General features: G+C 41.4%; 1 protein-coding gene across 1 annotated transcript in view; it reads left to right on the top strand.

The window, feature by feature from the left end:
• The first annotated feature begins 37 nt into the window (after positions 1-37).
• hpse2 (heparanase 2) overlaps positions 38-27,589 on the top strand; it is a 53,094-nt gene continuing 25,542 nt past the window's right edge. The window contains exons 1-3 of the mRNA XM_061087766.1: positions 38-327; positions 2,285-2,439; positions 3,223-3,384. Coding sequence (XP_060943749.1) covers positions 38-327; positions 2,285-2,439; positions 3,223-3,384 — 607 coding nt within the window. The remainder of the gene's footprint in view (positions 328-2,284; positions 2,440-3,222; positions 3,385-27,589) is intronic.

A 27,589-nucleotide genomic window follows, 5' to 3' on the forward strand; every position in this document is an offset into this window, starting at 1 on the left:
ACGCACAGTGATCCTCCGTACTCTCCAACCCAAAAAGATGCCCAAATCCCCACCGTGCGCGTTCCCATGGTCCTCCATGTGGCTGGCATCTTTGGCTACTTTGATGGTGCAGTCGGTGCTCTCTTCATCCTACTCTTCTTCATCCTCCTCATCCTCCTCCACGTATCAGAGATCTGCAGCCGGCGGGAAGCGGCCGGGCTTCATGGAGAGGACGCTGGTTCTCCTGGATGTCAACACCCGCAGTCCGCTCCGAGTCCTCAACGAGAACTTCCTCTCTCTGCAGCTGGACCCCTCGATCATCAAGGACGGCTGGCTGGACTTCCTAAGGTACCAAACAGCGTCAGTTTACCAAAAGCCAGATTTGTATCGCTCTCTTTAACGTGTTGCGGTGGTTTTATCCATTACGCACGAAGCCACGTTGTATAATTATTATGGAGTGAGCCAGCACGCTTCCCCCTCACTTCAATGATCCACATTACTGGATGAATTCTATCGAGACTGCTATAATCCAGACCTTTCAGATGATTGAATATTGCAGCACTGCAGGCGAAGGTTTGGTTCATAAGATATTCATGGGATTATGTCTGAAACAGTTGTTCCAGTGCGCCTGGTAACACTGGACTGAACCGTGGGCCCCACACCCGCTCACTCTGCTGAATGTCTGTGTCACATGTTATTAAATCTGGTTTTGAGGTTTTCATTTGTTTTTCTTAAAACCACAGAAAAGATCCCTCGAGTCCATCGCCAGCCATGTTGCGTCAATGTTTTTATAAAATGCATGGTGAGTTTTTTAACTCTCGTTTATTTGTGCGACTTTTCACTCCAGAGCATTTCAGAGATTTCAGCGGAGACGCAGCGCAGACTATAACTCGGACACGTTTTCACCATATGAAACATGACATTTTGAAATTCAAAACCTGGCAAAATAACTCCATAAATCCCGGACTTATTCTAATGTTTAACTGTAGATCAGGGCAGTGTGTAGACTGATGGCTCGCCAGGTGCTGGATGTGGATTTAACAGCGTCGTGAACATTGTTTAGTTCAGCTTCTAAATCACGTACGAGTCTTTGTCAGACAGGATCTACTGTCGATGATCTATGGAGCAAAGAATTACACCATATTCTACAGCACATTTCATAAACTGGAACCTTGTGGGTAAAAGAGCGATCAGATTACTTGTGCTCCATTCTTCCCCTGATACTATTATACAAATAAAGACACATCACACTTCTCTAGCCGACAAAACATAATTTACTGCTATTAAATGGCTTATGTCTTTATTATTCCATCTTTTATTCATTCTTTTACTTCACTATATACAAACAAACATGTGACTTCATCAGCTTCCATTCGATTTATAGTTGATAAGCTGAAATAACCTGCACAGCTTTTACTGTATAAATATCTACAGGCGTGCTGGCTTTTAAAAATGTATTAATATGATTATTATTATTATTACTATTATTATTATTATTATTATTATTATTATTATTATTATTACTATTATTATTATTATTATTATTTAATGCTGAAGCCGATGGCCACAGTTTATCCCAGTTTTTTTCTCAGTGGTTTAGAACAAAATATAAGTTTTCCAACTTTTTTTTTCGCTTTTGGAAACACTTCATATGAACTATGAACCATTTTGCACGTGGCTTTTCAGTTCCTAAAGTTAAACAATAAGCCTTTTCGTTTTAAATAATGTATTTTTTCATTTTTTCATTTATTTGAGATTACACAATGTGAAACGGCAAACATTTTGCTTTCAAACTTTTCATTAAAAGCACCAAAAAGGAAAGTACAAATCAAGTTGACTATAAAAAAAATAAGAAACTCGTCCTCGCAGCACCAAATTGATAAATACTCCTTTATTTCACGTCCATATAAATCTCCAACTTGTTCCTGTTTAAATTCGTGCCGGGTAAACCATTAGTGTGCGTGTGTGTTGTTGTACTCCTTTGTTCCCTGAGGTCGCTGCTCTTACCTGCTGTGGCTGCTTCCTGATGCCTTTTCCACCGGGTGACAGATGTGGAAATCTCCGCTGATGTCAAGGAGAAAAACAGTGCAGATGTTTAACGACCAGGCCCGTGGAGCTGAAGGACTTTTTTGTAGATGTCTCCTCGAGGCCTTTTTTAAAATATTTGGATTTCAAGGAAAGGAAACGGAGAAATATTCGTTTTCACGTTTTCTGCTCCTGTCGAATATTTCTAAACTGAGGCCACTGATAATTGCTGGTTTGTGTGTTTCTTTGTCTCTGACTCTTCTTCTCTGTGTGTCTCCAGCTCCAAGCGGCTGGTGACCCTGGCGCGCGGCCTGTCGCCAGCCTTCCTGCGCTTTGGAGGGAAACGCACCGACTTCCTGCAGTTTAACAACCAGAAGAACCTCGCTAAATTCAGAGGGCCGGGACCGGACTATTACCTGAAGAACTACGAGGACGGTGATTACGCACTACGCGTTTTTCAGCTGCCTCAACGTGTAATTTTTGACTGTGTTTACGCGCAAGAGGCGTCTGATCCTCGTTTGTCCGTGACGCACAGAGTCAACTTTATATTCTTGCTGAGGGTTGCTTCGTTCAGGCCGTTTGTTTTACGCAGCGTCCTTTTCCTTGCAACACAGGCACTGGACAGTCTATTAGGGACACCGAGCCCAAACTATAAAGCTTGTATATGGACCCTGCAGTGAACCCCACTCTTGTGGATGGTAAAATGTTCGGATTCAGATTAAAAGTGTTGCAGAGAGCATCTAACACATTGTCAACTCAGTAACTGGTGTGGACACAATATTTGAAACACTTCTCAGTGCAACACAATTTAACTGCACCTCAAAGCCTCCAAAAAGGACGTGAATCATCATGTGTTTAAAACAGTTTCAACATTCATGAAGTAAGAACTTTGGACTGCATGAGTTTTATGTAGGCGTACCTAATAAAACGCCAACTGAATGTTCACAGGACACTATGGATATTGTATTTTCTAACATACAGTATGGTATAGTATACGAATTTATATTAGTTTAAAGCTGCATGTAAATAGTTTGATTACAACTCATTATCTGGAGTCGAAAAGCAACAAATGTTTCAAAAAAGCCAGCAGCTTTCACCAGGTGGACAAGTTCAAAACAAAGTGAACAAACAAGCGTTTTTAACTTTTGATGCACATTTATTTAAGGAAGCAATTCGAACAAAAGTTATAAAGTTGTGTGTGTTTCTTCCGCTCTGCAGATATAGTGCGCAGTGACATTGCACTGGACCAACAGAAGGGCTGCAAACTGGCCAGTCATCCTGACATCATGCTGGAGCTGCAGAGGGAGAAGGCCGCCACCACCCAGTTCGTCCTGCTGAAAGAGCAACTGTCCAACATCTACAGCAACATCACAATAACAGGTAGGAGATCCAACACACACACACACACACACACACGCACACACACACGCACACACACACGCACACACGCACGCACGCACGCACGCACGCACACACGCACACACACACACACACACACACACACACACACACACACACTCACATATGTAAAGTTTTTTTTTCTACACATGCTCACATCCTAAGAGACACGTTGTCCGTGCTCAAAAAGCATAGTTTGGACTTTGTGTCATGCACATGCAGATGTGCACGTATGCGCGCGTGCACTCACACGAGGTTCAAAGCATGCCAATGTAAACCATCAGCTTTCAGAATGACAAATGTAATTTGTAAAGGAGGAATGTGGGGATGGATCGAGGGGTGCAGCAGCAGAGGCCAGTAAACAGAGCACTGACGTTTTCACTGGTAACAGTTAACTCAACCTGACCGCAGAAGGAACTCTGGAGTCCTGGTTTTGGGTGGGCTACGTCTCTTATCTGTTGCCGTGATTGACTGCGATGGAAACGAGGAACTGTTTGTTAAAGTGGCAACAGTTTTGGGATCTGTCCACAAACCTGGAGTTGGCAGTGAGTTGACTTAAAACGCTGAGTTCTCCTAATACAGCTTGGAGTTAAAAGTTAGAAGTCGGTCGAATAAGGAAATAGAGCAAATGATTTGAAGCGTGATTACAAAACAAGCAGACGAGTAGAAAAAGTGCAGATTTTTAACCTTTTACTGACCCCTGACTATAACTAAATGGAGCAACGGCAGTGAGACAACTATTTAACAATATTTATTACGATAATAATACTCTGGAGGCATCTCCTACAGAAACACATTCATCATCTTGAAAAGACAGTGGTGCAGACTGGGAGCGCTAACATCCCATAATGTGAGTCCTCATTGTCAAAGAACCTTTAGAAAAAGAATTCTGAACTTGGACATTGACCAGCAACCCAGACAACGGGTTCTTTTCTTTTGTAATTTATTTAAATAGTTAAAAGTGTAGAGGTGGTATTGTCACAACCCACGGAATATTTGGCCATGAGCTTTGAAAAGATATCAACACGTTTGATAAAACTCCAAATCTACCTCGAGTTGTCCCAGTTCAATGTATTAATACATGGTTTTATCATTATATACAGAACCTTGTATTAGTGGGTCTGCAGTGTGCGTCTGTGCTGCAGTCTGAGCCATAGAGGCAAATACATAAAAGAAGAATTTCGTTTGTGTGAGGAGTCAGTTCACGAGTTCAGGTCGGGAGTCACATGTTACAAGACAGTGAGACACACGTACCCTTTAATTTTGACACCACAGTAATTTAGGTTGTTCCACACGGGCCAAGCATGTTGAAATGTCAACATAAGGCTTTGTAGTAGTTTTCATCAGTAAAATATATATATATATATTTTAAATCAAACAAACTGATAGTGATTCTAAATTTGTTTTGGTGGTGGCGTTCTATCAGTTTGTTTTTACATAAGCACATTTTTTTAAGAAACAGTAAAACACATGAGTATGTGGGTGTGATGGTCACACAGTTAGAGTAACACAAACAATTGCAAAAGCCAGTATTAAACTGTACAATAGTCTCCTACACTAATAATGTGACAGCATTTAGTTTAATAATGGTAAAATAGCGTTGTAGGGCTGGGCAATTAAACAATATCAATAATTATTGCAATATCATTTTCATCAATGGCAATATAACAAAAGCCTGACATCGATATAATATTTGTGATTCTCTGGCTGTTAGAAAGTACAGAGAACCACAATGTTTACTCAGTCGCAAAGGTGTGTTTTCAACCCTAAATAATAAGGTGACATTTATCAAAATAACTTTATTTTTTTGCATTAGTGGTGACTCATATTGGTTTTCAATGAGTAATGAAAGCAGGAAGGATGATGGGTGAAATATAATGCTCATTATGTTGCTGTTTAAATGTTTTCATTTGATAACAGACAACATAAATAATATTAACAATTGGGACACAAAATAGCTGAATATTTAATAAACTTTAATCTGAATTGTTGAATCTTAGTATCAAGTATACCTGTAAACTAATAAAACCACGATTGAGAAATGAAGCCTCTGTCTCACACATGTGGTGTCGTGCTTATGTCTCTTAAAATTAAGACCACATTTCCCATAAACCCCAGTGCTTCCTGTCACAAAGAGGATGTTACCACTTGCTCACTTTGCTGTGCTGCAGCCTGGAGGTCGTCTAGTCTCCTCTGTGGAGTAAAAATGAAAAGTAATGATGATTTACTGATGACAAAACATAAGCTACTGTTCTGTAGAATGTTCGGTTGAAAAACGTAAACATTAAAACTCACTTGACAGGTGTGAAAACAATGTGAGAGAATTGATGCAGTAAAAGTTCCCACGATAATGAATCACTGCATGAATGTGATTTTCTCACATAGTCGAGGTTTTTGCATAATTTAATTGATTGATTGGAACCACATGGACGATTTTATCTTTTTAACTCCTGCTGTAATGGTTGTTATTAGAAGCCGGTTTATAACTCTGCTTGGAATTGGCGGCGTAAGTGTGGTGTAGCGTGACTGCAACTGTCATTGGTCGGCTTGGTAACGTCTCCTCCATGTCCGGTTGGTGGCAAAAGTAGCTATTGATCCGCTCAGTTTGAGTCAGTGGCATAGAAACCACAACGCCATCCGGGGTTTGGACAGAGACAAACCAGCTCACCAGTATAAATGCCCTCAACAGCAGAGACCGCTGGCATAAACAACGGCATATGTTCTGTGCCCGTCCCCCAAAGGAATACTATAAAGGTTTGAGAGGTACAAATGGAGTCGAGAGGCAAAGGGAAGCGTAGTGCTGTTTCTGAGCAGGTACCATAGTTGTTAGACCCGTTGGTAGAGGAAGAGAAGAGAAGAGAAGAGAAGAGAAGAGAAGAGAAGAGAAGAGAAGAGAAGAGAAGAGAAGAGAAGAGAAGAGAAGAGAAGAGAAGAGAAGAGAAGAGAAGAGAAGAGAAGAGAAGAGAAGAGAAGAGAAGAGAAGAGAAGAGAAGAGAAGAGAAGAGAAGAGAAGAGAAGAGAAGAGAAGAGAAGAGAAGAGAAGAGAAGAGAAGAGGCAGTGAAGAGAAGAGAAGAGAAGAGGCAGTGAAGCCAAGCAGAAGGACTTTATTTACCCAAGGCTGATTTACTGTGAAGTCTTCTCACAGAAACTCTCCTTCTTCCAAAGCGCACACGCAAGCTGAAGGTCGGCCCCTGGGGGAATGTTTTTCAGAAGTCTGAGGTGTGTTTTTCAAAGACAGTGAAGGTGGAGCTGCTACATTTTTATTTATTGTACAAAGGCTTGTCGGTGGGTTTTAGGGGGGGAAGTATAACTCAGCAGAATGAGCAGTGATGACGCTGAAGAAGCTGTGAAAGGGCCAATGGGTCGGTGTTATGTTCTCATTATCACACTCAAGCATGTTGTGTAAACTACGATCCTTTCAAGGACCTCCCGTGTCTGAGGTGGAGAGTTACAGGGCTACAGATGCAATAGGTATTTGTTTAAATACTGTCTGGTAACAATCAGTGTGTATGTGTGTGTGTCTGTGCTTGTGTGTTTGTGTGTGTGTGTGTCTCTGTGTGTGTGTAGGCAGGTGGTGTTTGAAAGACCTTTAACAGTCTTGCTCCATCCTTTTCCACTCACCACTGTCTGACCTTTGACCCACCCTTGTTAGAGCCATCCATAATGGGGCCAGTCCAAGCTCTCTCTCTCGCTCTCTCCCTCTTTCTCTCTCTCACACACACACACACAGACACACACTACAGGAATTAATTTGAGAAAATACCCTGAGCTCATACAAGGTCATAGTCAGCATAATTTCTCTGTGCAGGAACATATCCCTCCATCAGGGATCTCTTCTTCAAATTCTCTCTCTTCTTCCCTTTCTTTCATCTGTTCCTTCTCCTCCACCTCTCCCCGGTCTCTCTGTCATGTTTACTCTCAGTTTAGCTGTGTATATTGTGACTTTGTGCCAAAGTCCTTATGTTTATTTGATACTTCGCCGAATGAGGCAGACGTTCTGTTAAACTTGTGACCCCCTTGTCTGTGTGTTTTAAGCCTCTAAGAATAAACATGGCTCAATTCAGGAATCAACTAAGCAAAACTTGTGAACAAGGACATGAAGAATATCTAGAGAAGCAAGATTCAAAGAAAGGATGTTATCAGTTTTAAGGTGTGCTGCTGCTCTTGAGAGAGTGAGGTGGGAACTAATTCTGTTGTGTGTCAAGGTTTTATCTTCAGATTTTTACCGAAGAGGTTATGTTTTCACCTTGTTTGTTTGTTAGCAAGATAACACAAAAACAACTGAACTGATTACCACAAAACCTGATAGAAGGATGTGGTAGGGGTCAGGGAATAAGCCAGTTAATTCTGGTTTGGATCCGGATCAGGGTGATATTCCAGGTTTTCTTTCTTTAACTTTACAAGAGATGCCGTTTTTTCACATTTTCTAAGTTTTCTCAGGAAATCGTTGATAAAGGACCAAACATCTATATAAGCATGTTCTCACTACATGTTTTAGTAAAAGCAACCTCATAAAGAAAAAAGTAAGAAATACTTCAGGAAAACGGGTGTTGAATCACATGTTGTTGTATATTTTTGGACACCGGCAGTGGAGAGGAGGAAGAGAGGTGTGGATGAGAACGAGGGACTAAGTCACAAGTAGGACATCTCCTCAGGAAGGAGCGGCACTACCCTAGTTTTTAAAATGGGACAGGGTCAGATTCACGCTGAAGAATAACCTACATTAGTTCATTTCGGAAATCCAACTAAATCTGGACGCTAATTTTCATTCATAACTTCTTGTTTCACAAATTCGAACGTTCCTACCCACAAAAGGAATTATGCATGAGAGTAAATGAAGCAGCACTTTGAATGGAATGAATCCCTCCATGCAGAAATTGGAGGAGCCAGCTGCAAGGAGACTACTGAGTTGGATGAAACAAAGCAGGAGGCGGGTTTGACCCTACTCTGAAATCTGTGAGGTCATACTTTTATTAATATAATCATTAATTGTGGTAAGGCTTAAAGGAATCGGATTAAAGAGCATAATCTTAACGCTAGATGAGTCAAAGGTTGGCGTCCTGACCTGATGCAGCCTGATTCAAACCTTCTCTCTTTCTTAGTCTGATCTCACGTGTGTCGTATCAAGTGACACGACTGTTTACAATGTCTAATCAGTTGTTAGGTTTAAGTAAACATCGCAGAGGGTACATCACACACTAAAAACCGGAGCCCCTCTCTTTGAACTGACACCGAGGTGCCGCAGTCACAGCCAGGAGCCTCTCATCGAGAGCTGCAGGCCTCCACTAAAACGAAACACGAGAAGAGGGATGATATAGAGGAGACATACCAACAGAAGTGTGAAGCAATGCTCGTGTGACCCTGTAGAGGTGCAACAGAGAGGGGGCATCATTCTCAACTGAGGCAGCGACTGCACACGACTGAAGAGCTGCAAATTCCAGACGTCAGGTTTTCCACCGGATTTTGCATCCAAAGATTAATTGAAATTGATCTTAGACCTCCATCATGTGCATTTTGGCAGTGACAGGAGGTAGTGCAGCCATGTTGGAAGAATCTGCAGATCATAGTGGACGAGCAGACCTGCAGTACCTTTAACCTTTTTGTCAATAAGTAACACAGTCTTTGGCTGCGACTCTGGCCAATTTCCACACAAGCAATCATTAAGCATTTGAAGATCATCATTTGAACCAAATTTTTTTTTAGAGGGTTTATCCTGAGCCAGGCCGTAGAACAATGATATCATCACCACCTCTATACAGGGCTTGTTACATATTTAATACATTATATAAGTCGTTACATTTTTTATGCACTGGTATCCAAAAGACAAAGGCCAGATATTGGAATCGGTATAGGGAAAAGAAAAATGAAATCTGAACATCTAAACAAAATTATATAATTGCTCAGTTATGACAAAAGGATTTTAATGTGCAAAATTCTGAGAAAGAAACTGAAACTCTGTATGTTCCTGACGAGAAGCTTTGTGCGGTTCAGAATCTGTAAAGACAAACATTGGGAGCAGACACAGAAAGGGGAATTCACTAAACATGTTTAATGGCTTGAAAATGTTTTCATCAAAACAACCGGGCACAGCTGACAACAGTCAGAGAGCCTCTAGATATAACTCTCTGCTTTTACTCATTTGAAAATCAAACCATATTTTGTTGTAACAGTGGGAAAACGCGCCATCCCTCCGCCCAGCCTCTTTCCTTAATGTCATCTTTCAACCTTTTTTTTTTGAGGAGGAAATTGAATTGTTTTTGCATCATCTGCCTTATCTTTTCATTTCAATTTCCCCCACTGAACGCACACACACACACACACACACACACACACACACACACACACACACACACACACACACACACACACACACACACACACACACACACACACACATCGTGTTGCAGCTGCTTAAGTACCCGCTCCATCTCCAGCTCATTGCTGAATGCAGATTTATGAGTTTCTCCCGCCAAGTTTCACACTGTAACACTGAAGTTCAGCCAGTTTTCATGACGGCAGGAGAATTAGTATAGCCCGCTTTAATTTGTTGATAAATGTAATGATATTAATGGATGTGAGCAGTCGCTGTAGATCTTGGAAAGGTCCACAGGTGAGACAAAGAACATTACAAGCGAGTGTGTTTGTTTTTACATATCACTGATTGCTCAACTTACTGTCTGCTTTATTGTTCTGTTAAAAGAAAGGGTCCTGGCAGCCTGCTGGGCTTCACTGCCAACAACGAGGAGGTCGAAACTCTCAATTCTGCTGTAGGTCCAGTATGCTGCGCTTTTATCCAAATGCATTAAGCTTTGGAACGTCATCAGATGAACATATTGATCATGAACAGTGCCTCCAAACGTTCTGTGAATTCAAACATAACTCGAACGCGAGCAGAGACTCAAGAGTTGCAGTGAAATAAATGTTTCTTCTCTAAAAAGAGGGATTCTTGCCTCCTAATGAATTTCAGATGTTTGTTTGGTTGAGGGTTTTTGAATTTATTTCTTATCTCACAAATTAGCAGGTAAATCCTTGTCTTTTATTTGGGTCATTTTAATACTTTAAAAAATTTTCTCTCTGCTTCTCTATTTCAGTTATAAATGAAGCAGAACTGTTGAAACAACTGTTGTGCCTTCTACACTGGAGATGCAAAAATCATGTTGAGTGTTTATGTTTTTTGCCACATTTCTTCCCCTGATACAACTTTAAAGAAAAGGGCACTCGTGAGTTCATACATCTGTCAAGGTCCAACGCTTCCCTTTTGAAAGCACAGTTAAATTCACTAGATTTGGATCTGCATCAAAGTACACACACTCATATATATATCAGCCCCCTAAATATGTCAGATATATATTTTTTCAAGATCCATGAATTATTCCCCGAGAAATCTACTTGAAAGTTGAAAAACAACTTATCTCACCATTTTACAGTGAAAAAAAAAGATCCTGTGAACCTTCACACAAACAAACTAATTCCATATGAAAAAATAAATGACAAAGAGAGACGTTCCCTACATGAGAGCGATAAGAGGAGGAGACGCACGAATGGAGCAGAAATTACTTCTTTAATCCAAACAATATCTCGGAAAATTCTTTAAATTTCAATTAACTTTTTAATCGTGAATTCTTTCAAATACGTGTCTTAAAAAATGATCTTTAATCGATCAAATGATGTGTGGCATTGGATTGAGTGATACCGACTGTCAACACACTGATGATGATGTATTAGATCCAGACCAAGGTGTGCTGAGAAAACTGCCAACAATGCTGCTGGCGTGAATTCGGGACAGAAAATTGAAATGTTGGCTCGAGGTGGTTGGATAGAACAAAGTCGATATGGCCTTTAGAGCCAAACCCGTCTGGCAGCCATTGAAAAAAAAACACTTCAGTAGAAAGAAAAAAGTTTGAAGTTTAAATCTTCATCTTCTGCACAGGTGAACAAATTAACTGCATAACATCGCCCTCAGGATATATGACTCATATCTGTCTGCATGAAACAAAACATGCTCATTTGTTCTGTGGTTGATTCCAAACTATCTCTTCAGTGAAGTTATAGGGACATGCATCTGTGGTTTCCGAGGATTTAGTCAGCCGCCTTTGGACTCTCGGCCAGCATGTGCATCTTTTTAGTTGTGTTTAATTTCTAAGTCAATAAGAAACATTCTTGAAATACATTGTCTGATTAGATTGGTCATGTTCATGTACACAGCGAAAAGCTCTGGACCAAGAATCGAGCCCTGCAGCACAACTTGTGCAAAACTGAACCACCAGAGTTTCACACATGGAGGATTTTTTGCAGTATGACAGGGAGTCTTCAGACTGAGGCATGAACTTCCGATGTGTTTGGCTGAATTTATTACATGCCACTATTAATGCTAACCTGTCAGTTAACAATTATAAACTGGGATGTAAGTCCACTGTGACAAACCCTTGATTGCCATATTGCCGGCTTTTTTTCTTCCGCTCACTCTTTCCACATGGTCTGCACAGATCCAGAAATGTCTGTTTTTTCTTGAACGGGAGAATACCTAGAGTGTTTAAATCATGGATGGACATAACATGCAGCTCCATGTGTTTGCAATATGCCCTGAAAAAAGTGCCAGCAACCTGCAAACGAATGTCATTTTAATAGCCTGATGCATGGGAAATGTTTGAAAGCAGTCTTTCCTTTCCTATGATTGTTTGGCATGACATCCAACCTCCAGATTTCTCCTCAGAACTCTAGAAAACATACGTTTTGTGTCAAATTTCATATCATGGCACCGTGCTCGCTGCTGCTCTGAACCCTCTCGCAGCAAGGGGATGGATCTGTGCAATGCTCATAGCCCTTGTGCATGTGTGTTTGTGCGTGTGTGTGTATGTGTGTGCATGTGTGCGTGTGCGTGTGTGTGTGTGTGCCAGCTCTGTATTCGTGCAGGTGAAGCTGTTATCCTGAGGGGAAACATGCTAACTTCATTACCAGTGAGACACATTTTATTGCCTTAATTTGACTCTCAGGCTGTCATCCATTATTTAAAAGAGTGTGTGTGTGTCCATGTGTATTTATGTCTGTGAAGTTCAAACTCGAAGTAGAGGCTAGTAGGCTGTAACCACTGTTGGAGCTGGGAATTTGACCTGGTGTTTGAGAAAGCTATTCTGATGTTTCTTCTTTCAACGCTGAAATTTAAAACGCACATTAGTGTCACATAAATGTTTGCAACGTTTCTACCGTGTGTGAGTGTGTGAATCCATAGAAAGCAACTACTTTTCTCCTTAGAGAGAAAACCGTGTAACCGAGAGTCATCATCTGTACTTATCTGATCAGAGTTCGGGCCATTTTTAGCAGGAATAGACCAAACCAATGTTTTGTATATCTCACACATAACCTGCCCTTTCTTTTCGTTGACTTAATGCAGCTGGTGGAATTGATACAATGTTAACCTCAAGGTCTTGTTTGTTTTCAAGATTACGCAAAAACTACTCAACTGATTTCCATGACATTTTGTGGACTGGGAGGGAATGACCCAGGGAAGAATTGATTCAATGTTGGTACGGATTCAGATTATTGCGAGATAGGGGTTTTCAACACTTTCATTGATTTCTCAGAGAATAATTCCTAAAACAGGCTTGTTGAATATTAATGTGTGTATAGATCCAAATAAAGATCCAGAACTAGTGAATATTCAATGTGGTTTCACCGGGGGCCTGTATAAATGCACCTATTTTGTTGTAACTGTCTGAGCTATAGGTTGTGTTTATATAATATTCTTTTGTAACAGAAAATTGGTTTTCCAAACATTTAAAGTGACAAGATTAGGTTTCTTGTGAATTGTGCATTGAGAATGAATGTCTCTGCAAAGTTACAAAACGTATCTGAATTCAAGTTCATCCTTCGTCATTCGCCATGTGTGCACATACTTCCTCTGGTTTGTAAGCATCCTAGTGTGAAGCACGATGCCACTCAGTAGAGCGCATACCTCCGACAAGGCCCAATTTTACAATCTCATAAATGTCAGTTCCCTGAACATGCCTGATCTGTGAAATCAAGGAAAAGGTTGAAAAACATTATCTCGCAATGTTAAAGAAAGTCCTAAAAATTCCTAGATCCGCCATTGATCTGGATCTGCACCAAAATGTAATGGGTTCTTTCCTGAACCGCACCACATCCTTCCACTAAGGTTTGTGGTTATCCAACCAGTAGTTGTTGTGTAATCTTGCTTACAAACGCACTAACAAACAAAGGGACATGTGTGAATACACAACCTCCTTGGAGGAGGTAATTATTCTTTTTGATAAAGTGCACCACTTCTCGCCTTCTTTCTTTTTTAATGAATTTCCCTTAAGTTAATTCTCACCGTGCCAATGTTCCCTGTATGTTATTGAAACACTTGCTTCCAAAAGAGCTTGGCGTGTTTTTTCCTCTGGCCACTTGCGAATCCTCTTTAATTCTCCTCTCTCCTTTCCACTGGGAGCATATGGCTGGTTGGATTGTGTTGGACCTTGTCAGAGGCCATCTATCACTCCATGGTGTCCTGCTGAGCTGGAGATTCACAGCGCAGCCTCAGCCCTCGAAATGAGAAAACAAGAGCAAGAGGGAACAAAGATAGATTAAGAGCGAGGGGAGAGAGGGAAGGGGAAGGGGGGTGGAAGGAGTGAAAAATGAACAGACAGATGTTAAAAGAGAAGATGGGGAAAATGTAAAGATTAATACAAGTTAAAAGTTTTCTTGGCATGAGACCAATGACAGTGTTTTAAGTTTTTCTCCAAACTTTTGAGTTTTTTTTACCATCCCAGCCGGCTCTGGCAGCTCAGAGATGCTCTTTGCCAAAGGCCCCATCGACACCTGTGGTTTAAAACTCTGCCTTTTAGGTTGAACACACCTGTAAGTGCTCAGGGTTCAGTAGCTTCACACTTGTTAGACTCCAAAACAGCCCCAGAGCACAAATGATATCGTCAGAGCTCTCTCAAGAAAATATATTTAATAAAAAGGGTGTTTCCAAAACCTTTCACAAGCTATCGACTTGGAAATCTGTGTCAATTTCTGATGGAAAACAGAGCTGTGCATGTTTCATATTATTTCCCTTGCATCAAGAAGTGCATATTTCTACATCTGCATGGTTTTTCTATATATTATATGCAATAAAACAATTCTTGGTTGCATCAAGGTCAAACCTACAATCAGTTTTGTGTGTAAACCTTGACTAAATAAGTTTCACATTGTTCTATGAGAGAAAATCACCAGAGAGAAAAAGAGAGTAATTGAGAAAACGTGTCCCAACGAACGGGACTAAAGCTCGACCTGCTCCGGAGGCACGGCTGCTGGCTGTGTCTGTCCTCTGACCCCGTGACCCCCACATGAAACGACAACACGCATGTGCCTCAGAGGGACATGTGAAGAAGCTACTTCCGAACTGATAAAGTCGTTTCTCTGCTTTAGATCTATTTCTCTTATTTAGGGTTACTCTCTTCCATATGTAATCTGTACTACGTTATTCAGTGGGCCTCCCTTGTTCTGTAAGACTCTGCACATGTGGCAAGGTCAGACTAAATATCCAAAGTCCACTACTTCTCTGAAGCTTAATATGTGTCCCATTATCATCAACAGGTACCATAGCAACCGGGGTAAAACAATAGTTCAGTGCAGACGTTCACCACATTTTGTGGGAATCTGCCATGTAGTACACAAACGCCCAGGGGTAGCGGAGGTTTTAACTCAAGGATGCAAACAACACGAAACTGATGAAATGCAAATATTCTGAAAAGGAAACTGTTCTCACAGCAGAAGCACTGAGTAGAGCACAAACCTCGGCCAAGGTCCAACAGTCACGTCAAATTCAATCAAGCTGCACCAAATGGCACACACACACACACACACACACACACACACACACACACACACACACACACACACACACACACACACACACACACACACACACACACACACACACACACACACACCCACACACATAGATTTCAGTCCACTGAATATGGCTGATCTATTTCTTCAAGATCCACGAGTTATTCCCTGAGAAATTGGTTAAAATGTCAAAAAATGTGCAATATTAACGACAATGTAATGACTTCTCTCATCCTTCCACCAAGTTTTCATGGAAATTCGATTTAGTTGTTTAGTTTTTACATAATCATGCTGAGAGACCAAAAAATTCTGATTCTAGGTCACATAGTTGGTCTGTAAGTTAGAGCCCATCTCACGCATGTGGAAACCAGTTCAGGCACCGCTAACCAACTTTTACACCCACAACAGATAGTGATTTGGCAACGTCTTAAGATCAGTCACCTCCGAAAAGTTTATTGGCTCATTAGAAGGATAAAGGAAGCTTAATGTTGGATGTGTGACCAAATTGTTTTCTCTCTCCTTTGCCAACGTTTCTCTTTGTCTCTCCTTTTGTTAATTGGCTTAAGTATCCAGTAATTGGTGCCTCTGGTTTTTATTTGGGGGTTTTATTAGATGCCGGCTGATGTATGGTTACAAGATGACAGAGAAAATATGTAAACTGCTTTACGGCCTTTCATCACTTGAGCCTTGCCACATATTTAAAACGGAGTTAATCCCTGTTTTTACTGTAGCTGTTTATGCGTTGTTCAGAAATAAAAAGGAAGAGGAGAAAGAAAAAGGATGGAATAGGGAGAGAAAGAACTGGACAGGAGTCTTGACAGGATCATGGCTGGTTGCCCTCCAACCTCCATTACTCTGAAGCCGTTTGATTCTGGAGGAACTCTGGTCTGTGGTACCCTGCGCTGTGTTATAGGAGGAATTTTATGAGTCCATAAGTGTGTAATGAAATTTGCCTTGGTCAGAGGAGTGAAGCGCGGAAAGGAAAAGTGGAATTGAATTTTCTGTGGTATTTTCCTCAGACCTGCGTTCCCTCAGGGAGCGTACGGGACTGTTTGCAGTGGCCCGGGCAAGAAGAGGCCAAATGAAACCTTTTCCCTGAGGTTTGAACCTCTGCTGTGAATGGCAGCAGCCAACACCTCTAACCAGGAGCAGATGTTTGGCAGGCTCGGCTTGGCCTGGTGCTGTCCCTGGCAGAGGGGGAAACCTGGGGTCTGATGCAGCCAGCGTGCCTCAGCTAATGCACTAGCAGCGTGGCCTCAATACTGTGGGTGCAGAGGAGACACGAGAATGGAGCCAAGCCAAGGAGAGCTCCCACACACTCACATCAACACTGGCATCTTAGCACTGATGCTGTAATCATGAGACCTCATTTGTTAACATATCTTCACATTTACCATAATTTTCTTCTTTTCCCGATTATTCTGTTGCATAGCTTTCCGTTGTAATTACCTCCACTAAGGAAGTTGTGTTTTCTTCGTCTGTGAGCAGGATTATGCAAAAACTACACAACCGATTTCATTGAAACATGGTGAAAGGATATGGTTTGGGCCAAGGAAGCTTTTAGAGCAGATTCGATTAAGGCGGCAGATCAATGAATTTTTTTTTCACTTTGAAAAACTTCATAGATCTTGATGGAAAAATCTGGCATATTCACAGGACTGATGTGTGTACAATTTTGCGAAGCATGTTTAAATGTAAGGGGACTGTACAGTTCTAGTTCTCCTAGGACTTTCAGAATAAGAGGCACATACTAGCAAAAGTTGTCAGTTGCCATTATTGTTATTATATATTATATCACTTTTAAAAGTTTTGGCATTGGAAAATTTAAGTGAATACAATTGCAAAGCAAGTAAAACATCTGTGCAATAGATATGTTTTATTGCTTTTAGGCATTTGTCAAAGGTGAAGTTGATGCTTTTTTAATCTGCATTTATCAGAAAAATAGCAAAACTCTTCTGTCACTTGGTTAACTTTGGTTATTTTTTGACGATATGTTAATGTATATATTGTGCAGCCCGATAGAACAAAATAAACACCAATTGTTGGTGTATTTTTTGATGAATGCAATTTTCTGGGGGGGAAATCTGTAAAAGTCTGCGTGTGATAAATTTCAAAGCTTTTGGCAAGCGCGCGTCAAAGCACTAAAGCAGAATGTCACTTTCCAAACCCCAGGAGTCTAAATGAATTAGTTGAATGAAACAAAATGATAAGTCAACATCTCACTGCTGTGCAAACGTCTGTCAACACTTCTTAGCTGGAGTGGCTGGAATGAACAAATGGGGAAAACAAATATGTTCTCAAGTGTGATAATGGGCTTAGAGTTTTATAATGTGTCTTTAGCTGCTCGACAGAAACGATTAGGAGAGAAGACTGATGAAAAGACAGATATTTCAGGTGAACGGTTGGAAAAAAGTCGAATTCCCTTCCTCCACGAACATCTGGCAGGCATATCCATCAGAGAGAAGAGACAAGTCCCAACGTTGTCATAACCGTTTTTTGCAGAAACTCAAATGGGACTTAAAAGTGAAGAGTTATGGGAAGAGAGTCGGTCCCACTGGCTGAGGCAGGTGCCCCCCGCAGTGTCAGTCCAACACCAGCCAGCATTTTGAGGAGGAGCCGTGAAGTTTTTTTTTCCCTTTGTGTTATATGAGCTGAATCGTTGTAGCGCCACGTCATTAGTATCACTTAAAGTTCACTCAGTTTAAAGCCTAGAAAGTTTCTCCTTCGATTATCGTGAACTAATAGTAGATCACATTGGATTATAATTTTATTTAGCACAGATACAGAAACACATAAAAACTGACATATAATAATACGCAGTGCAGTGGGAGGGACGAAAACCCAGTGGGCTTATTTTAAGGCCTCGACGTAAATATTAAATAATACAATTCACAAAATTAGGTAATGCTAAAGTCAGCAAATTAACACACGTGCAGACCAATAAAAACAATAATGGTATAAAAATAATTAGAATTTAAAAAAAGAACATCTGGCTCTTTTGGAGGCAGTGATTATGAAAACAATGTCCTTGGCTTAAAGTCATCGGAAAACATTTGGCCACTTATTTACATATATAATCAGAAAATTAATAATGATTCCATAAATTTGTAAAATATTATTCTCTTGTTCACTAAATTATATTTAATTGGGTTAATTATCCGTCATTATATTCAAATCACTAAATAACAAATAGATTACGTCGTCAGTGCGGCCAATTCACGCCATAGTAGCATCCTGAGGAAAACATTTTCCCAGCATCTGATATTACAAATGTATAATTGCCTGCAAAGCAGTTGAGACGCAGGCTGGTGAATGTGGGCCTGTTTAATCTGGCTCTGCTCGCTCAGCTGGAGACAGAACCTCCAGTTTAACTGAACCATAAGTAATGTGTGTGGATATAGTTTGAGAGTGGAAGATGATTGCTGTGATTATGGTGATTATTCTCACAGTGGAAGGGGGTTCTGGGATACCGTGTGTTTGCTTTGCTGCCCTGCTCGGGATCTGGTCTGCACAACCCTCATCCATCACACGGCCTGGGATCAAAGTTACCCGTCTTACGCTGGGAATGTAGAAAATGTCTTAAATACACCAAATAGAAATGTTTTTGTTTGCCCTCGGCTTGTGCCATTCCTTTTATATATATATATATATATATTTGATATAATGAATTTTAGTGTGGTAAAAGAGGCATTTGTTAGGACGTTGAAAACATTCCTGCTGTTGATGAGTGATCTGCGGGGTTCACAGCCCATAAGCAGGTGTTTCGTGGGATGGGCCACAGACATTAAGTCCAAACTCTTTGATGGTGGAGGGGCAGTAAAGCCCGGGGCCGGTCCACCCTCTCGTTTCAGTGGATCTGCCATGAGGAGTCTTGTGTCTCTGCAATTACAGAGCAATCAGCGCTCAATTACAGCATCAGCAGAGGTGTGTGACGAGATGGCTGAGCGGATAAGAGGTGGAGGCTTTACAACCAGGAGGTGACAGTGTTACTAATCTCTGGTAGTAAAAATGTCAGGTGTGGCTCTCACGCCCCTTCCTCCAACAGCCTCTGCCTAAAGGAACAAAAACGTAAAGTCATTGTCTGACTCAGAATTCAGATTTGATGTTTTGTGTCTTTAGAGAGGCTTCTCAGAACTGATACAAATCCCTTATTCAGTCTGCTGGACTTCCTGCAATATATTTTCCCTTAAAGGCTTGGGCTGTAGTTATAGTTCTGTGCTTTTGCTTTAAAGATGAAAAACCTTTTGCAAAAGTGAGACCTATTCATATTAGTGTTAATTTTGTCACAATGTTATTGTGTGCATATTGCAAAATCGATTTGTCATCAATTAGTAATTGGCGGACAGTGACACAGCAGATAAAACACAACGTGTGACAAGACTAGACTTGGCTTGTTGAAGAAGATACAAACAACCAAACCAACACACAAATGGACATGGGTGACAACACAAACTCCTTGGTCACAAGTAAAACTTAATTTATTTCTATGGTTCTTGGTCAATTGGATTTAATGGAACTAGTTGAAAGCACAACAATAAAATCAACTTGAGATACTTGTGTGTTATCGCAGTTACACATTTAGCAGATGCATCATTAGCATGTAGCCTTGTTTCTGTGACATGTGAATCCCGGAGGAGGAACCTAAGCCTCACCTGTTGAAAGATTCACCCAGTCATTCATTTAGTCTGTGTGCTGTTTGGTGCAGAGCAGGTTCTACCGTGGCCTTTTAGAGCAGGTAACAGCTGCCTGCCACAGCTGGACGTGACACTGATGAGAGCAGTGAGAGTGAACAGAAGGAGTTACGCTGTGGACTGAGAGGAAGGCGGAGGCAGCCGGACAATTAGGGTTTTCCAGACATCCTTTTTCCCGCGCTGTATCCAGAGGCGTTCCCAGGCCAGATGGGTTGTGTAGTCCCGCCAGCGAGTCCTGGAGTCGACACCTGGATCTCCTTCCGGTTGGGCGTGCCCAGTAAACCTCCAATCAGGAAGAGTACTGATTAATGTCCAAACCGCCTCAACTGTCCCCGTACGACATGAAGGAACAGAGCCAAGCCCCTCAGACGGAGGACACTCATCTCGTCAGTTTGTATTTGCAATCTTGTGGTCACTACCCAGGGAGTGTCGGGATGTGGATCGATAAATCGGAAAGCTCTGCCTTGTGGCTCAGCTCCATCTTCACCACGATGGTAAAAGGATGATGCCACACCGACCTGCCTGTCCATCTGGCGCTCCATCGCCCCCTCACTCGAGAACAAGACCTTTAGATATTTAAACTGGTGTTCTCCACTCGGGACAGCAACGCAGTGACGTGTAGGTAATAGGAGCGTTATAACACTTTATACGTATGACAGATAATAATGAAAAGTTTAGAAGTCTGCTTCAAACGGTAAATCATTCAGTCCTTATTCTTCAACACCACTGCTCACAAACACTGCCCGTCCTTGGCTTGTAAGCTGTTACACAAGTTCGTTTACATTCTATCTCTGCAGCTCAGAGCAACTGGGAGTATTTCTAAATAATCTAAAAAGACTGTTCTTTTTTAACTTGCCTTCAATAATAAGGTACTAACAGTAGTTTTCAACATTTTTGGGGTTTATATGGGGGTTTGTATGTGGTTAGTACGTGGGTCTCACTAAAACATCTCCGAACGAATTTGTTTTCCTTAGACTGAAGCTTCATTTAGATTAAGGACGGACAAAACAGCGTCAGTTTATAATAAGTGGATGACGTGTAAACAGCTCCGGCTCATGGTGACGGATGTTGAATTCCTCCTCTGCTGGTTGTGGTTTGAAACCGACTTCCTTAGAAACCGACTTCCTCACACCTTGATTCTTACAAGCCAAACCCAGTCAGGTTATTATTATGTAAAAAGTTCATTTAAGGGAGTGATAGACAGTGACCATTGCCAAACAGATGTGCAAACCACTCACACCCCATACACATTTCCCTCAACAAGTGGTTTGAGTTACATGGCCCAAAGGCAGTGAAAGGCAGTTGATGTTATTTTGTCCACTTCTCTGTCTTTGATTTGTGGTTAACTGCAGCCTGTTGCCGAGACTGGAGCGTGCACACACACACACACACAGACACACACACACACAGACACACACACACACGCACTTTACATTGAGAGCAGCGTATGTTAACATACCACTCATCTTACTCACCAGCTCCATCGACTGGCTCTGTGTCGAGCTTACACCGGGTACACAGAGCAGGGCCACACACACAAGTGTAGAGTCACAGCAAATTCACAGTTGGAGGTAATCTCTCCCTCACACTCTTGTTTCCACACACACACACACACACACACACACACACACACACACACACACACACACACACACACACACACACACACACACACACACAAGCACACACACACACACACACACACACACACACACACACACACACAAGCACACACACACACACACACACAAGCACACACACATACACACACACAAGTGTAGAGTCACAGCAAATTCACAGTTGGAGGTAATCTCTCTCTCACACTCTTGTTTCCGCACACACATACACACACAAACACACACACACACACACACACACACAGACACACACACACACACACACACACACACACACACACACACACACACACACACACACACACACACACACACACACACACACACACACACACACACACACATACACACACACACACACACATAAGCACACCCACATACACACACACTGGTCACCCTCTACTTACAGAATTGAAAACAGGTGCCCACCACATATCTTGCATTCTTCCAAAATACAAAAGTGGTTTGACCTGAACGGTTCTACTGGAGCGGAGCCACCCCCGTATGAAAGAAGAGTCCATGTGGAGATGTGTGTGTGTGTAAACACCGAGGTGTTCGGTTCTGTGCAGCATGCTAGTGGAGCAGCACAGACTCGCACTATATTGGAACCACATTTCTTTCCCCCCCAGCTCAACCCGTACACGCAGTGTCAAGTTAACATCAGGATAAATTGCAGATTCACCAGGCGAACATAGCAAACTACCGCATTTAATAGCTTTCGATACAGCGACAGTAACTCAATCAATCAATCAATCAAATTTTATTTGTATAGCCCACATTCACAAATAACAATTCGTCTCATGGGGCTTTAACATTGTGTGACATCCTCTGTCCTTAACCCTCAACAAGAGTAAGGAAAAACTACTAAAAACCCTTTTCACAGGTAAAAATATGTAGAAACCTCAGAGAGAGCCACATGTGAGGGATCCCTCTCTCAGGACGGACAGAAGTGCAATAGATGTCAGGTGTAAGATAACATCATCAGGATTTTTAGCAGCATCCATGAGGCTAAACATTTTTCAATACTATGTGTCAGGCAGTCCCGCTGCAATCACAGTCTCTGGCCAGCAGCCAGCAAGACCACGATCCAGCGTCAGGATGAGATCCACTGTAATCCACAGTCATTGTCCACCGCCGCCAGTTAGAATCCATTATCAGCTGCCGCCTCGGTCGTGGTCCCTCATCATCCGATGCCAACGCGACAAAGGATCCTCCATTACAACGATGATCAGCTGGCACGATACAGAATCCACCGAACTGGATCCACCATTGCGACCTCCGACACGCGATCCACAATCATAATCCATGGTGCGGCCACAGCTGTGGCCCTGCATCCGCGGGCGCTAAGGCACAGAAACTCCGGGAAAAGGGGTCAAGTTAGTAACATGTACTGATCAGATAAGAATTATCTTGATGTGATAAATATGGAGAAAAAGGAAGGAAGGAGAAGCAGGAAAGAGAAGCTCCATGTGTCTTGTGTCATAAATTCCCTGTGCGTCTTAGCATCATCAGGGGTTTTTGCCATTTAATCAAATTTGGAACATCGCACTAATTAGCTCTAACTATAAGCTTTATAAAAAAGGAAGGTTTTGAGTCTACCTGTATCCTGGTCTGGCTCTGACCGACCAAACTGAACGATCAATCTGCACCGATAGCCGCTCCTAAACTTGTTACCATCTCTGTTGAGAAATGGTGAATTGGAAACGTCAGCCGTGAGATGACCTTGATGCAGTCACAGGATCTGGTTAGTGGAGGAACTGGTCCAATGAGAAACAGAAGGCAGAGAGCTGCCAGACGAATCAGATTCAAGCCATGTCAGAGGAGCTGATGATAAATGCAACACACTTTGGGTTTTTTCTAAGATATTTTAGCAGCTTGCTCCCAATGCGTTTCATGACTGGTCTTTGTCTGTTTGTGTGTCTGTGTTCACGTGGTGTGTGTTGAGTTAAAATGTTAAATTACTCTAAAGGCCGTCTGGTAAAACCTTAAATACTGTCATCAGCAATTGTCTCCAGCCTTTCGAAACAATTTGATGGATGCATAGTCTGAGAGTAGCAGTTTCCACCATGTTTTCCCCTGTGAGTTCACAATGCCAGTACCGTGTGTGTGTGTGTGTGTGTGTGTGTGTGTGTGTGTGTGTGTGTGTGTGTGTGTGTGTGTGTGTGTGTGTGTGTGTGTGTGTGTGTGTGTGTGTGTGTGTTTCACTGCATAATTCGAGCTGATGTAATGTGAGTTGTTACAGCTGACGGAGATAATTACAATTGTCTCTGCTCTTACATGTGGGAACATGATGCAACTTCGAGCATCTGTTTATTTGCCTCAGAATCGAGGATTTTCATGCACAAAGCATAAAGAAAATATGTAAAAATCCAAGCTCTATTTTGAGATTGTGATAATGAGCAGTGTTGACACTTGAGATGAATTCTTTAAGCGCCTCCGGAAACTCGAGTGCAACATGTGCATCTTTAGATATTGGAAAACACATTGGATCCATAAACAGGGAAAAAAGGCTCAGAATCGATTTCTCTAAACGGCCTTTTCTCTTTTCTGCACATGTCTCCTGAGGATTTGGTTTTGATTTGGCTTTAAAGGGAGCCATAACGTCTTTGTGCTTATTCTCGACTTTGATGGGATTAAATGTCCAGATTTGACATTTGCTAGGGCAGTAAGCTGTGTAGACTGGCAGTAAGTCAATATCTTTCTCTAGTGAATGTAACTAGAGACATAAAAAGTTTTTTTTTCTCCTGTGCTCTATTGTCTTTCCCAGGGCGTAAATAATGGAGAATGTAAAAATAAATACATCAGCATTTTTCTGAACCAGATTTGTTTTCACAAATGATCTGAATGTGTGTGGAGAAGACGATGTTTGTTCCTTCTACTAACTGTGGACTGTGTTCACTTTCCTCTCACTACACAAAGGGATGAAGCTTGAATGGATGCCAGCCACATTATTAATGCGACTTCCAGCCAAACTGGAGGCTTGTACTACAGATCAGGGGGTTTGCGAGGTAACATTTTCAATAATGGTTCACTTCTTACAGGGTTAAATCGCCACATTTTACAGGCCTAACCTGCTCCAGAGCCGGCTAACGTCAGAGGATCAACAGCTCAAGGGCCCGGTCACACATACTCGAATATATAAGTGGCCAAACTTCGCCTCCCGTTCACTTCCAGTCTGTGAGAGTGAGGGGGCGAATAAAATATTTACTTCCAGGGGCGATGCAAATCACAGTGTGTTTTTGCTCTATCTGCCCAAACTACTGATCAATCAAATAACTAGAAAACCAATTCACAAATAATATTGGACTGTTACTTTCCATGTGTCCGCTGGTTTTAAAACAGACTAAATGAATCCATCATTTTGTATTTATGATTCTACTTTAATTTTGACAGCATTGATGCTTTTGCTCTTGTATTCTATCACTGCAGTTCAGAACAACATGAGGAGACTCTGAGTAGAATTAGAAATAAAAACTAATGTGTCTGATGTCTTTTGTTAAAATAATTACTTCCCATGAGTGTAAATGATCAATTCAGTCAGAGTTGACCTCATCCGACTTATTTTCTCTCCTCTTTGGCAGCAGTCTGACATGATTTTACATCATATAATCATAAAAGTGTGTTATCAGACAAAAAGGAAAAATAATCGCTCAGTAATAAACTTAATAAGATTCATGTGCTTATTTACAATACATCTTTACCCTGATTTAGAAAAATGGAAAATAATATCATTATCGTCTCTATTATTGAGTTAACCTGTGGGTATCATCGTCATTTGTTATATGATATTCATGTATTATATAAGAACTTTATTCATGGATCTAATGGACTCATTGAAGCCAGTAAAGCTTGGCTTGACTTGTTTCCTCTCAAAAATACATATGGGTTTGTATTTAAATATAACATATTTAAAATGTTTATATCAATTTAAATGTGTTTGCTTTTAATTTAGTAATCCCTTTATTTTAAATGTATTTATTTCTCTTAAATAAATAAAAGATCTTGACTCAAGGAACCTTATGTTTAATCTGAGTATTAACAGTTATTTACAAAATAATTTTTTACCAAATGTGCACTAATATGGTCGAATCCATGAGAGTAGATCAAGGAGAAGCCACAGAGGATTCATTTTATGATGAGGTTAATAATAGTCCCTGAGAAAAATGAGATCGCTTTGAATTTTAGACATAAATTTCGACATCAATAGCCTGCCTCGCTTTTCTGATCCCTAGCCTTTTTATTTTTCAATAAACCACCTGCCTTTTTTCCTTCTTACGGACATATTTATAACACAGCATTAGTTTTCTGTCTGTAAGAAATATGTCGTTTTTTGCTCTGCAATGTGATTTTCATAACTTTCCAAAGGTCCCTAAGGCAGAAATATGAAGTGCTGTTTCTAACCATGACACACACATGGTTAGAAACAGCACTTCATATTTCTTTATTTAATGAGGATATATGTCATACTTTAAATGATTCTTGCAGCTTTGAAGTAAAACAGATCGCATGTTAAATCTGCGCTGGCAGGTAACTGTCATGTCAAAGCAGCACCTGCCCTGTCGTTTGACAGTAACTCACAAATGTGATTTCATAAGAAAAAATTCCGATGTGTGTCTGGTTCATGTGGGTGGTAGATAAACCAACATACAGTGGACATGGTCGTGTGCGTACCTCTGTGTTTGAGGGAATATGCAGAGCTGCAGAAATGAGGCATAGCGCTGACTGATGCTGCCGGCCTCTCTGCTCCACTGCGCCGGCCTTTCTATCAGAGAGACAGCTCGACAATATCCAGACCCCCGCTCTTTCCGCTACATACAAACACACAAAGGCACACCAACACACGCATACACACAGGCACGTAGACACACTAATGCGTGCACGTACAGCTCTCTGGGGCCGTTCTGGCTCTCTCTGGCTGCACTGTTTGTAGGATAAAAGTGAAGTTTGCAGCCGAGTCTGACCCTTCAGACAGGCCTTCGCTGTTCTACGTGTAATTGAGAATTCTGCCACCCACTCTAAACCATATTTACAACATGAGAAATGGTCGTTCTCACAGAAAGAGAAAGCCGATAGGCGATGTTGACTTCGGGAGATCACTCAGTGTCACTGGGATGTCGGCCATTTGTTCCTGGCTTGATGCGTCTAACAGAAGTAAAAGTCAGTTTGACAGTTGCTTGATAGATCGCCTATGTCTGTGTTTGTGCAACAGTCAATCATCTGTATTGTTTCCATTTGGGAGAGTAATTGTCCAATAACAACAAGTGACGCTGCTCCACACTAGAATCACCATCTATCTACATTTTTCATTGAATCCTACTGCATTGCTCCACATCAGGGTTTCACAGATGTGATATGGAGCTGCAGCGCCTCACGTATACAAACACACATTCCACACGAGTGCTTGTGCATAGACACACATGTTCACAGTGTCTTGGTAATGTCATTACTTTGGTCTAACTGAGATCACAGATTTGAACCTTCAGGGCTTTCGGGTATCTGTTGAGAAGCTCTTTCATGTTTGATCTTCAGATTTCCTGACACCAGGAGGGCTGATTCTCCCGGCGTCCTTTTCTCTTCGGGGGAAAACATGAGATCTCCTCGCTCTTGTAAGTCGATAAACAAGAGCTTGGCTGTGCTATGTGGTAACGCTATACTCGGTGCTCGAGGGCTGCTTGTCTGGTCGTATCCGCTAAAGACGAGTTTACAATAGGTGAGTTTTGGTCCGATTTTCCAGTCGCCAGTAAAGGCACAGATCTGAGCCAAATCGTTGCTCGGTGGCACAGGATGTTGTGAAGGTGAAGGTACATGTAGTGGTGAGGTGCCCCTTGACCTTTCCATATTGATTTTATTCTATTTACTATAAAATTGTAATATTATTCTATTTTATTGTAGGCTAATTTTGAATATCGGTTGAATGATTCCTATGTCTGGTGCTGTCAGAGCGATCATTGACAGCCCAATGTCAAACGCATCTGACTTAATATATTCCATATTTGTTATTAGGATTATTATTATCTGAAGTA

This window comes from Limanda limanda, chromosome 15 (assembly GCF_963576545.1).
Source record: "Limanda limanda chromosome 15, fLimLim1.1, whole genome shotgun sequence".
Classification (NCBI taxonomy): Eukaryota; Metazoa; Chordata; class Actinopteri; order Pleuronectiformes; family Pleuronectidae; genus Limanda; species Limanda limanda.